Here is a 14,452-nt window from a genome sequence, read left to right as displayed (position 1 = left end):
GAATGACATATGGCCATTTGTAGCAAAGTGGATGGACTTTGAGGGTGTCATGCTAAGCGAAATAAGTCAGGCAGAGAAGGACAGATACCATATGTTTGCACTCATAGGTCTAACAGGAGAAACCTAACAGAGGGCCATAGGGAGGCAAAGGGGAAAAGAGAGTTGGGGAGAGAAAGGGACACAAACCATGAGAGACTACTGAATACTGAAAAGAACAGAGGGCTGAAAGGGGAGGGGGCGGGGGAAGAGGGTGATAGTCAAGGAGCGGGGGCACTTGTGGAGAGAAGAATTGGGTGTTATATGGAAACCAATTTGGCAATAAACTATTATAAAAAAAATAGGTACTTCCAAAAACACCTTAGAGAAGAATAGTGGTTAAAAATGAAGTTAATACAGGTGCCGGGCAGGCTCAGTCAGAAACGCATCTTATTCTTGGATCTCTGGTTTTTGAGTTTGAGCCCCGTGTTGGGTGTGGAGGTTATTTAAAAATATTTTTTAAAATAAAATTAAGATAACAATTGTGACCAATTATGCTTTTTTAAAAAACTGCATTTTTCCTATGAAATACTATGAAAATAGTTTGCCAATTTTTAATGTCATTTCTGCATCTGTCACTACACTTTGTATTAAAGTATCATAAAATTTAGCTTATGGTGAAGAATTTTCTGCTTATAGGCCACTCAAGAATAACTACCCAAATTAAGTTAGAATATTACTATGATTCATCCACTTAGCAAGAATTTACCAAGTGCTTAACTGTGCTGGTCCCTGCAAGAGAATCCCAAAAAGTCTTATCTTCCATCATTTGATTCCTCCAGCTTCCTTCCATCCTTTGCCCAGCACACCCCTATCTACTACTGCGCTTTTTATCCTTGTCTTCTGCTTTGCCAATTTCAGTGTTCCATCTCAGGACTCCAAATTTATCTTAATCCTAAGACTTTTGGCTCTGTAGCCAAAAAGTTTTTTCAGAAGACTTTACCTGGATCACATTATCATGTGACAGCACTTTTAGTATTTAAGAAAAAAAAATTATCTTCTCTATCTGTGCTTCGAATTCATCATGAGAAATTCTCTCTAAAACTCTCTTCTCAAAATACTTCCTTTTCATTTTCAGTGTATCCTTTTCAGTTCTTTCTTTTCTGCCATTGGTCATATGGAGGTCTTCTCCAATTTAAAGTAAAAACAAAATTGTGTCTTACTCTTCCTGAACATGTAAATGCTCCTTATATCTACTGCTGAATACACTAAATAAATCCTAAGCCAGCGTTTTCTGTTAATCCACCCATTTCTTTCTCCTTCTTTTTATATCCCTACACCCTGGCTCATGTGTGAAATGAGACTAATGAAGTACTCTTACAAATTAATTCCCCTTACAATGTGTACTTTCCAATCTTTCTTCTATTATCATTCTAACAAATTTTCTATAGCAGCAAACAATGCTTACTTACTCTCTCCTACAAACACTTCCAGGATGCCCATCCTGGGAGTGTCTCCTTTTTGTGGGTTTTGTTTTTTTCCTTTTCAGAACCTACACGTCTTCCGTTTTTGGTGTTTTTCAATATAAACTACCAGTGCTGGGAGCATTGGCTATACAGGGTTTTTTAGCCGTCAGGGAACCATTCTGAACGCACTCCTTTTTCTTATACTCAAGGAAGGGCTCCTTCATTTCATCAGCTACCAACTGGTTAAATGTACTTCAAGAAATTAACACACGTTTACTTTCAAACAAAGTTAACAAAACTTGCCAGTAATATAAACATTTATTAGTTTATCAGTAGACTTAGTGATATGTGTTTTAATTTAACAGCAATGAGTTAAAAATTTAGGGGAACATTTAAAAATAGAGGGGTCTTAGCACTTTAAATCAATAGAAGCCACAGATAAAACCCACCTTCAGCATAAACTAATACAGCTGGTAAATGAGGTATTCTAATGTCAGAAGACAGAGCTATCCATCTAGTAGCTTTTGTTTTCTAGCTATGTGGGAGTATACAATCAGGGTGCTAAAGCTGCAAATCAAATGTTATCTTAAAATCAAACAAGTGAACGGTAACTTATTCTAGTTAGGTATAAGGTTTGGAGATTAAGACTGGAAGAAATGAGATAATACAGACAAATCTGGGATGGGTCGTAAGAATAGCCTCTGAAGATACTAATAAAGTGAGCAACAGCAAACTTAAGATGGAAACTTTCTCACCAACATGGAAAAATTAACATGAGAACGTTAACTGATGAGGCGTATGAAATTCTAAGTCTGTGATTCAGAGGTCTCCTCTCATTAGATGCAATTAATTATAAATCTGTTTATGGATTCCTTCCCAAGCAGCATTAAGACCAAGTGCCATGACCACAAAGGGATACCATAAAACCTAAACCCGGACTTCATCAAATTAGAATTTGTAGCCTAGAGTGATCTATGAAGCTGTCTAGTCCTTTGAGTAGCTAAGGACTAAGCTAAGTAGTTAAGTTATCCAGCCTATTAGAGAGGCATGGACAGGATCTCCTCTCAGTTCACATTAATATGATTACTGGTATTGGGTATGATTTAATGTGAACTTTATGAGGATTATCTGATAAACTAGCAAATTTAAAAGAGAAATCGGGGGTGTCTTGATCTCACGGTTGTGAGCTTGAGCCTCATGTTGGGGGTAGAGAGTACTTAAAAACAAATAAAATCTTTTAAAAAAAGAGAGAGAAATCAGTTCTTGGCAAACTGAGTGACCTGTGAGTCATCAGGACCATTCTCTCCTAATCCCTGCTATCTGTGAGAGTACTCAGTGTACTGATTAATGACTAGACCTCTGGGGTCATCCTGGCCTCTAATTCCAGCTCTGCTATTTTGTAGGGCAAGTTAACTTCAGCTCTTTCAGACCTATTATCTCTCTCTAGATGGAGACGATAAAATATCCATCTCATCATGTTGTTATGAGAATTAAGAAAGGTAATGCACTCAAACTGCATAGCAGAAACCTGGCTTCTAAAAGGTAAACAATGGATGTTCACTTTATTTAATTCTTTTCTTCTTGGTGCTTGTTTGAGTTCAAAACACAAGAAGCTATTTTTACAGATAGGAGAATTGTTAAGACAATACAAAGGAATTCACTTTGTCTCTAGAGGTGGGCATGCCATCGAAATGAGTTTCTCTTCTGGTTGCTACGGCTTAGCAAGAATTGGGCTGGAGAGAGAATGAATATGGAACATCTGCTGGCTCTAATACATGCGTGGGCAAGAAAATAAAAAGAGGAGGTTTCATAGAGGACGGCAATACAAACATACTTCTGGTGTAAAGACTAGATTCCAAAACATTGTTCTCAATGGTCAACATTTCTGTGAATGAATTAAAGGTGAGTTTCTTCATTGCAGTATTCTCAGGTATTTTAGCCAAGCAATTGTTGATGGCAGATCTGCAGGTATGACAATAATCTTGGGGACTGATGGTTAATGTGAACAGAGAGTAGGTTTCATTAAAAAAGGAAGTGTGGTTAAGAGCGCAGACTTCATAAAATCTGGGGTCTTCTGGTTATGATTTGTATGATTTGGGCAAGTTAGTCAACCTCTGTTACACTTTCGTCATCTGTAATACCTGCCTCATAAAGTGGTTGCTAAAATTAAATAAATTAATATGTGTAAAGCATTTAGAACAGTGTCTGGCACACAACAAGCACAGCGTGTGATTATGGACAATTTATATACAGTTATTTAAGAACAAACTACAGTTGAGAAGGAAAAACATACCAGAGTGAGCCTGTGGTCTGGGGAAAACAATCTTTTTGCATGAGGGAGTCTGTTTTGGGGTTTCAGAGAGTTGGAATTCTCTCATTGGATACAGTTCTAGCAGCTGTGGGGGGAAACTCAGTGGTAGCAAGTTTGTGGGTGTTACTGAAATAGACTTTTGGATATTTTCAGGACCAGAATACCACAAATGTTCCCTGAGTTTTTATTACAATCTGTGTTTTTTTTTTCCATATTCCTACACAGGCAATCATCCGACAACTTTTAGCACACATATAAAAATTTTTTTTTAAGAGAAAGAAAGCACACAAGCACAAGAAGGGGAGAAGGAGAGAGAGACAATTCTCAAGCAGGCTCACGTTCAGCATGGAGTTGGACATGGGGGATCCTATGACCCTGGGATCATGACCTGAGCCAAAAACAAGAGTCAAATGCTCAACTGACTGGGCCACCCAAGTGCCCCCCACACACATTTTTTTTAAATTACAGAAATTATCAGGGCTCCTGGGTAGCTCAACTGGTTAAGCAGCTGACTCAGCTCATCAAGCCTGGTGTCATGTCAGGCTCTGTGTTGACAGCCTGACAGCATGGAACCTGCTTGGGGTTCTCTCTCTCTCTCTCTCTCTCTCTCTCTCTCCCTCCCTCCCTCCCTCCCTCTCTGTCTGTCACTTCTCCAAAACACTCTCTTTCTCTTTCAAAATAAATAAATCTTTAAAAAATAAACAATTTTTAAATGTTTATTTTTGACAGAGAGAAAGCACAAGGGAGGGAGGGGCAGAGAGTGAGGGAGACAGAGGATCTGAAGTGGGCTCTGCGCTCAGAGCAGAGAGCCCCACGTGGGGCTCAAACTCACAAACCGTGAGACCATGACCCGAGCTGAAGTCAGATGTTTAACTGACTGAGCTACCCAGGTGCCTCCAAAATAAAAATAAATGAAAGAAATCATCTACTAAACTACTTGAAAGCAAATTCAGGCACCACTGGGTGGGAGGGGGCAACTTTTGCTCACAGACAAACTTAAATATATTATGTGTATATACATATGTGCATATCAAGGGGGTCACCAAACTATAATCTCTTGCCTGCTTTTGTATGGCCTAAGACTAAAAATGATTTTTACATTCTTAAACAGTTGAAAACAAATACACAAAAGAATATTTCATAACACATGAAAATGAAAGGAAATTCAAATTTCAATGTGTGTTAATCAAGTTTTACAAGAACACAGCTGCGTCCATTCCTATGAGCGGTCTATGGTTGCTCTGGGGGCTACAACAGCAGAGTTGGATAGTTGCCAGTTGAGACCTATCCAGCATGCACAGCCTAAAATATTCACTCTCTGGCCCTATGCACAAATGGTTTGCCGTAGTATGTGTTAGAGAAAAGGGAGAAATTAACCTCTTAGATGTGGTGCTTCAAATGTGCTAAACTGCCATTTTTAACTATGATAACATTCACTTTTAGGATACTGAACAGAGATGCTTCTCCCCCAAACTGGTGATTCTTTGAAGGGTATTTCTTAAAAGATGATGTTAAGCAACTTGCCAAAGATAATACAGTTGTGGGAGTGGCAGAACAGGCTTTGAACCTAAGTCTAAAAATCTAAAGCCTCAGTTATTCCCCTAAAACAGGGGCTCTCAAACATGGTAATCTAGACTCATAGTAAGAAGTGGATTTTACTTCATGATACAGTATACAGAAATGCAAGTACATACAATTGAACAAAAGTTTCATGTGAACCAATACTTAACCTTCAAACCTGCAGTGCACCCTGTATCTTATTCTAGTCTATAAATCAAAAACTGATGTCACAACCAACAAAAGCATTTTCATAACCCACGAACAGATCACCATTATCTAATATTTAAAAATAAAGAAAGAAATCAGGGGTGAGGATAGGCAAAATGGGTGAAAGGGAATGGGAGATATAGGTTTCCAGGTACGGAATGAATAAGTCGCAGGGATGAAAGTCACCGCACAGGAAAGTCAATGGTACTGTAGTAGTGCTGAGTGGCGACAGATGGTAGCTGCCCTGTGGCGAGCACAGCGTAGCGCACAAGGTTGTTGAATCACTACATTGTACGACCAAAACTAGTATAACATTGTGTGTCAAACACACACACAAGCAAACAGATAATGTACTAAGTCATGATGTTTCTCAGAGGAAGAGAACTCTCAATCCAGGGAAGAATACTAGTAAGGCTCCCTAGTTAGTATAGTTTTGTCAACCTTGCAACTTGTACATCTGCTCTGAGGAAGCAAAGTCAGAGACGCTCGTCAGGGTTATCCAATGCTCTTCTGAGACACCTGGCTGAAAGAGAACGTTCCCAGAGCTTCATAGACGTAATCTAACTACGCTGTGAGGCAGATACTGTTCTTACGCCTGCCTTACGGACGAAGAAGCCAGCACAGGAGCTGAGCTCGGGCGCCCGACGGCAGGCTGCCGAGGACACAGCGGCCCAGGCGGGCTGGCTCCAGCGCTCACTCCTCAGTCACTCTGCCCAAGCACCGTCTGCTGAGGCACTTCGCACCTGGGTCACTCTGGTGTCGCAAAAATCCAGCTTCAACAGAATTGACTTAACATTTAACTTTGGATTAAGAACTGGCCATGTAAAGAATAGTTCCATATCTTCAATAAAAGTGCTATTAAAATGTTATATTAATTATACTGTCACTCTTCACTGTGTCAAGGGGGGGAAAAAATCTGCTCTATCCTGGTGTAACATATGCTTTTGTTTTACTAGAGAACAAAAGTTAGATACAACATCTTGATTCCATTTCCTGTTAGAGTATACCTTTGCCTCAGAGATAAATTATATGGTATTATTAACCTATAACAGCTAATTTTCTTATGGCTATACTTTTCTAAACACCAGCCTATGTTCTTCTTCCTTATATTCAATAATACTATGGTAGGACAATAAGAACTGAGACAGGGATGGCCCATGCTTTCACTGAGCTGAATATTTAAAAGGGAAGACATATATTAAACTAATAATTCCATCATTAATGACAAGTACAGATTCTAGAAGGGAAAAATACAGCATGCTTTGAGACTGTATTACTGCGGTCCTAATCTAGACTACATGGCCAAGACATCCTCAAAGTAGTGATATGACTGTTGAGTTATAAAGGATAAAAGAGAATCTTTCCGCCTTAAATGATTTCTAGGCAAAAAGAAGAAAATCCAGAAGATCTTGAGGAGTGAAGAATGACTCTTCTAATAAAAGCTGGTAATTTACCATTATTACTTGTTGCCAACTGACAAGCACCTTCAGTTAGTACCTGCCCAAAACACTTGCTAGGAACAGGAAAAGGGCAGAGCTGACTAGCTAACTTAAAGGAGGGTGATTCTGGGGTGCCTGGGTAGCTGTTGGTTAAGCGTCCGACTTCAGCTCAGGTCATGATCTCACATTCGTGGGTTCGAGCCCCACGTCGGGCTCTGTGCTGACAGCTAGCTCAGAGCCTGGAGCCTGCTTTAGATTCTGTGTCTCCCTCTCTCTCTGCCCCTCCCTGCTCATGCTCTGTCTCTCTGTGTCTCAAAAATAAATAAAACATTAAAAAAATAAAAAAAAAAAAAAGAAGGGTGATTCGGCTGTAGGTGGAATGGGGGGGGTGCAGTTCTCAATGTTGGTTGCACACTGGAATTCTAAGGAACTATCTCAAGGAAAGAGGCCACACTGTGGAAAAAAAAAAGAGCCTGTTTAATTTACTGAATGTCCTATTCTAGATGAAAAAATAAATTGTAAAGTTAGTGAAGATTATTATCAGAGGGTGATCCTATTGATCTATTTACAGGTATCTAAAAATACATAAAAAAGAGTGAGACTTTTTTTTTTCTATTTCTGAACTTAAGACAAAGTATTGCTGCCTTACTGAAGAAACTGAAAACATAAATATTACTATTATGAAAGAACTGAAAACAGGTGGGGCACCTGGGTGGCTCAGTCAGTTAAGCATCTGACTTGATTTTGGCTTAGGTTATGATATCAGTTTGTGAGTTAGAGCCCTGCATCGGGCTCCTAGCTGACAATGTGGAGCCTGTTTGAGATTCTCTCTCTACCCCTCTCTCTCTGCCCTTCCCCTGCTCTCGCTCTCTCTCTCTCTCTCTCTCTCTCTCTCTCTCTCTCTCTCTCTCTCTCTCTCTCTGTGTTGTCTGTCTCTCCCCCCAAAATAAATAAATAAACAAAAAAAAGTTGAAAACAGGTAAAGCACAGATAGAAAAAAAAAAATCTTCCCTGGACATTCACCTTTGTTGCCAATCAGTAGACAACGTGTGCTTTTGATTTAAATGTTTAGATAATTCATTTGATTTTTTTTTCTGGTTCATCCCACATACATTTTTTTTCCCTTTATTTGTTTTTTTGTTTTGTTTTGTTTTGTTTTGCTGTCATTGCCTTTCCCTATATACCTTTGCCATAGGACAAATTATACAAAAAACCAATTGGTAGTAGGAATTTCCTATTAACAATAAGAGCAACTATTCATAGGAAGTTTATTATGTACCAGGCACTCTGTGCAATGCTTTCAATACATGGCTGTCTCTCACTTAAATCTTCACAGCCTTTTGACCTATTATCATATTCATATAATAAAAGAGAAAACTGAAGCTCAAAGAGGTCAAATAACTCTACACCGAAGGTCACAGAGTGAGGGATGCCACAGTCCATTAAACAGACGCCCTTCCTCTTGGAGTTCATTCAACCTCTTGTAGGAACCAGTAGATCCTCCGAATCCCAGAGCAGGGAACTGGCCCACAGTTTTAACAACCAGAGGCTATAAACTGGTATTTAAAAACTGGGGCAGCTGGGTAGCGTAGAGTTAAGCGTCCAATTCTTGATTTCGGCTCACAGGTCATGATGTCAAGGTCTGTGAGATCAAGCCCCACACTGGACTCTGTGCTGATGGTGCAGAGACTGCTTGGGATTCTGCCTCTCTTTCTCTCTACCCCTACACTGTCTGTACTCTTTCTTTCTCTCTCAAAATAAATTTAAAAAACTTAAAAAAGAAAACATACACCAGGTTTCTAAACTTCCACACATCAGGGGCCGCCTGGCTCAGTCAGTTAAGCATCAGCTTTGGCCCAGGTCACGATCTCACGGTCCATGGGTTTGATTGAGATCTGCATCAGGCTGTGCAGACAGCTCAGAGCCTGGAGTCTGCTTCAGATTCTGTGTCTCCCTCTCTCTCTCTGCCCCTTCCCTGCTCACTCTCTGTTTCTCTCTCAAAATAAAGACAGAAAAAAAAAAAAAAACTTCTATGCATCAGAATCTCCTATCAGTCTAATTAAAATACAGATTGGTTAGCTCCACCCACAGATAGTTTCTGATCCAGAAAGCGTGGGAAAGAATCTGAGAATTTGCATTTCTAACAAGTTCTCAGCTAATACTGCTGGCCCAAGAACCAAGATTTGAGAACCAATGCACTGTATATACTACATAAATCCACTCCCTTATATAGCTATAATAAATAAAACCACACACTCTTCCTGGGGAACTAGAACATAAATAAAAGGCTTCTTTCAGGGATTAATGAAGTAGAGTTTTCAAAGAAACACTTATAATGTTTTTCCTTTATTATATATTTAAACATCTGGTGCATACAAAAAATAAAAATACAACTGACAAACTTCCTTTAATATTAAGCTATATGTATTTTTTTATTTGCCAAATATTTTTATGATGAGATTTAATTTTTAAAGAATACTGATAACTTTCACAATTAACATATATAGTATAAATAGGTTAAGTTTTAAATATTTTCACTGCTTATTCCACAATTTTAAGTAGTGAATAAACACCATTGTTAATGAACAGTAATTGAACTGAATGTATAATGCTTAACCAGAAAGATTATTCAAAATGTCCAAGATAACATTATAAAACTACCAAAGACAAAGAGAATACAAAGAAATACTTTATCCTAATTTGACCAATTTTAGTTATTTCATTAAATAAAGTATGCATAAAATTTAAGACTGGGCTAGACCATTCTAAAGTAGGCTTCAAAACATAATGATAAAATAGCCTCTACTGCTATCCGAGTAATTATATACAATGAACATTGGCAATGAAGTAAAACCTTACCCAGATCTAGTCGTTTTGAATTCCACCTTGAGGATAGGTTTGCATGGTTCTGGCTTCTTCCCATCCTTTAACTGTTTTCCTAAAATATATTTTCCTGCATTAAATTCTAAAATTCTAAATTACTCTAAATTCTTACATTGATAGTTAATATATCAAATGAAAGTAAAGTATAATGATATCAACCATGAAACATTTTTAAAGGATTTTGAAAGAAGTATTCAATATACAATATTTAAAATCATCAGGTAAATTTTACTGTTTGAAATTCAGTGCTACAAAGTCAATGAGTAACTTAGTACAACATCTATATGACAAAATACTTGAAAGAGAAATGGATAGCCTTCTCAATATTCTTAATTGCATATAAGCAAACAAACTCAATTTTCTAAATGGATTCAAGTTTTAAAATAGCTAGATTTGAGAAAAAGAAATCTAAGCCATATTTTACCCGTGTGACAGGTTGCAAAATTAAACCCTATGCTAATAACTTCATTTATATTTATTCTAAAGTAGAATCCATCCATTGTAATGTCTGAAGAGACTGCTAAAATGCACCAAAATGTCAGAAACTCATACTGTGGAAGAATTTTATTATTTTAAAAATGTTTTATTTCTACTATTTCTACATATTCATTGTAAAAACAACACAGAAAAATACAAAGAAAATAAAACATATTCCCATTCTTAGAGGTTACTCATTCTCAACATTATTATGATATTCTTGGGCGATCCCAAACATGTACCTCTGTCCCACAGTTTCCTCCCCTACCCCTTGGCACACCTGTTCAGTCTTACAAACTTTTATTGTTTAAATTTTCTTGTTGGTTTGCCTCATCAACAAGAATGCAAATTCCATGAAAGCAAACGCTTTTAAGTGTGTATGTGCTTTCTGTTGATGTGTCCCTGGTGACAAACATTACTTGGCATATAGTGAGCACTAAGTTACCATTTAATGAGTGAGTAAATTAATGATTTTTCCTTAGGATTAATTCTTAGGGAAAGGGATATCTGGGTCAAACTGTATTCCAAACAGGTAATACCAATTCATACGTCCAGCAGCAGTGTAAGAACATAGTTTGCCACACTCTTCCCAAACAATGCTTTATTGTGTTGTGTTTTGTTTAGTTAAGTGGAAAGGGTATCTCAGTTTAATTTGTGTTGTTTTAATCTCTAACTGAATATTCTTCGACTTTATGGTCATCTGTGTATCTTCTTTGAAAAGTAACTTATGTCCTTCACCTGTGCTTGTATGTTATCTTCTTTACAAAGGTCATTAACACTCTATCCATCATATGCTGCAGATATTTTTCCTTGTGTCATTTATGACTGAATTCTTGGAAAGTTTTAAAAACTGCACAGCAATATACACTTAATATACACTTAAATAATCAAGTCTATCAGTTTTAATCATGTGTCCAGTTAAGAAAACTTAAAATTTTTAAATGCCAATTCTTCCAAAATTAATTCATAAATTTAATGTAATTAGAATTCCAAAAGCTTTTCTTGGATTTGCATAAAACGACCTTAAAGTTCACATGGTCGGCTCACTACCTACGAGTAGCTAAGGAAACTAGGAAAGGAAGTTGACTCCCAGAATGACAAAGTAAGGACCTCTGTGAGCTGGCCGTCCCCACACACTGTAATACTAGCAACTAACGTTAAGTGAACCACTTCAGAACTGTGAAGCCACGAAACAAGTGGAACACTGTTCTGATGAAAGTCTATTCCCAGCCTCCTCACGCTCCAGCTCAGTGACTAGGCAAACAGGAAAAGGCAATAATATATGCCATCACAGAGGGTTGATTTTTTTTTTTTTTGCGAGTCCATCAAAACCAGCTTCATTAGACCACAATCAATACAATCAATACTTTGTCCCAACTCACAGCTCCCTGGAAACCTCTATTCCCAAGATGTTGTGGCAATTTCATTTGACAGAGACATCAGCTTAGGGAGACAGAAAGCCTTATACCTGCAGGGTATCACAGAAATAATAGCAATTTGCTGGCAGTATCAAAGTTGCCTAAGGCTGTAGTTTCAGGTGAGTCAAATAAGAGCCTGGGCATGAATTTAAAGAAAACCCTGAAAAACTAGACATATGTTAGGACTAAAAGGCTGCATACATGTGCATGCCCAGAAAATACCTGGGAAAGAAGAAAGTCACTCTTCTCTGGTTGATTTTGAAACCTTGAACAAAGAGGAAGTAAAAAAAAAAAAAAGAAAAATGCAGAAGTAAAACAGGCTATCATGTCTCATGTCTACTGTTAGCAGGAATGTTGTAAAAGAGGTACTCATACTTGGCTGAAAGAAATGTGTAAAGGATACAATCTATTTGGAAGGCAGTCTGAGAACATTAATTAAAAATAGAAATACCTATGGGGCGCCTGGGTGGCTCAGCTGGTTAAGCATCCGACATCGGCTCAGGTCATGCATGATCTCACAGTTCCTGAGTCTGATCACCTCGTAGGGCTCTGCGCTGACAGCTCAGACCCTGGAGCCTGCTTCAGATTCTGTGTCTCACTCTCTCTGTCCCTCCCCCACTCACGTGCTCTTGCTCACTCTCTTTCAGAAATAAATATTTAAAAAGTTTTTTTTTAATACTTAAAACTCTAACCCTCAGGAACAGCAATTCTACTCCTAAGCATTTATTCCATAAAAACAAAAGGACCAATGCCTACCAAATATGTACAAGATGGTGCTAACAGCACAACTTGTACAGCTATGCTAGATGACAGGAAGGGGCTTGCCTCAAGGACGATGGATTAGGAAAACATACAAAAAAGACTAGTGTAATTCTGTTTTATGCAAAACAATAGCAAAACACTCATATTTATATAAGTATGTATTAATATATATAATTTTAAAAATATATTTTGGAGGAACACCTGTAAGATTTTTGACAGTGTACCTGGCAGGACAGGAAAGGGGGCTGGGCTGCTACCTTGGGGAAGGGGTGAGGGAGAAGGGACTGGTAAGACAGGATCCCATTTATCAATAATATGTGCATAAATATAGGAAAAAAATTTTCAGCCTTTTTTTTTTTTATCATTCCCCTCCTTGGTTTCATGCTTATTAGAAAGTTCTTCCCCATCCCCAAATCATTTAAATTTCTTTTTTTTTTGCAATTTCTTTTAACTGCTTTATAGTTTCACTCATTACATTTAATTATTTTCTGGTTTATTTTGGCACAGGGAAAGTATTTCTCCTCTAATAATTTCAGAGCTATTTTTATAGTTATATTGAGCTGTAATTATTTAAAGTTGTACAATCTGCAGAGTTGTGATAGCACCTGCCAGTACTATTTATTGAACCTTCATAGCTTTCCCACTGATTCAAAATGTCACCTTTATTACATTGTATTTTTATAAATACACAACTGTCAACTGGTATTAGAGCATCTAACCCTGCCTCAAGACCCCAGGGGATCACCTCTTCACCTCTTTGTATGAAATGACAGTGCAATGAACTTTGAACCTCTGGCATCCTAATTTACAAAACCCAGGTGGTCAGTGACAAAGTAGGCAGACCACCCAACCAAGGGACTGGAAAGGACTGCTGGGAGAGAAGACTGCTTTACTGAGTGGGGAGGGAGAATTGAGAAAAGAAGAAAGGTAGAAAAAAGGACACCTAACTCTGAAAATTGGTCCTTCACACTGTATGAGGAACACAGAATTTCAACCACTATTTCAGTATGTTCAGAAATATAGGACCTTAAATTTAATGTTTGCTCTGAAGGTCAGCATCAGGCCTTTATTCTCCTTCTACTACCCAAAGCTTTAATGGGAATGTCAGACTGATAAAATTTGAGAATACAGATAATTTTTATATCTATTTTCAAACGTTACTTTTATATGCATTTTGCTTCATGAAGTAAACAATTATTCAGATATAACTAAATTTAACTTATTTCAATATTCATCACCAATCTTTCAGTGACTAGGATGATTTTTAAAGAAGGACATTGGATGGAGTATCTACCGAATCTTTGCAAGTCTGAGCTTATATGTCGTGCATAAAATAAGGCTAGGTACAAAATTCTTAGCTTTTGTATTGCTCAAAAGTCTTCCAGATTGCTCCACTATGTCCAGCATTTAAACTTATAATGAAGTTTAAAGCCAGTCTGATTTTCATTTCTTTATAAGTAAACTTTTCCCCCACCTCCTATATGGCTACTAATGGAGTAGTTTCATTATCTCCGTAAGTCAAAAATGTTGCAGTTTTTATAGTCATCTTTCTTCATTAATCTTGCCTGGACATTAGTCATTTTGATCAGCAAAGTCTGATTTTTTTTTCAACTCAGATTCTTAAAATTATGTCACCAATTATTGTTTACATTACAGAAAACTTTATTCATCTGTAATCCTAGATTAACCATTTTCTAAATCAAAACAAGTAGTAAGGCACTGGCTTGAGGTTTTATACCGCACATATAAAGGATGTTTAGAGGATCACCTGATTTCACCACTAGGTGTCACTTTACTTACTTGCTATGTCTCCTGAGCAGCAAAAATCTGTACTTATTCAGCTTGTGCTTGTTCAAATGCCTGTGAACTGCCTTGATAAGTTGTTGAAAAGAGCTGGTTAATTATAAAACAACTTAATAAATCATATAAACCCCGGTGACATTTGATTCCTTA

The 14,452-nt window shown here is 37.6% G+C and overlaps 1 protein-coding gene across 3 annotated transcripts in view; it reads right to left on the bottom strand.

Moving 5' to 3' along the window:
* The window catches only part of STXBP5 (syntaxin binding protein 5), a 163,694-nt gene that overhangs the window by 83,275 nt on the left and 65,967 nt on the right, over window positions 1-14,452 (bottom strand). For all 3 annotated transcript variants that reach the window (XM_029943864.1, XM_029943865.1, XM_029943866.1), the window contains exon 9: window positions 9,819-9,897. In XM_029943864.1, the coding sequence (XP_029799724.1) occupies window positions 9,819-9,897 (79 nt within the window). The remainder of the gene's footprint in view (window positions 1-9,818; window positions 9,898-14,452) is intronic.

The sequence above is a fragment of the Suricata suricatta genome, chromosome 7 (genome assembly GCF_006229205.1).
Source record: "Suricata suricatta isolate VVHF042 chromosome 7, meerkat_22Aug2017_6uvM2_HiC, whole genome shotgun sequence".
NCBI lineage: Eukaryota > Metazoa > Chordata > Mammalia > Carnivora > Herpestidae > Suricata > Suricata suricatta.
Note: the sequence above shows the minus strand (reverse complement) of the source record. Positions and strands in the feature narration are given on the sequence as shown.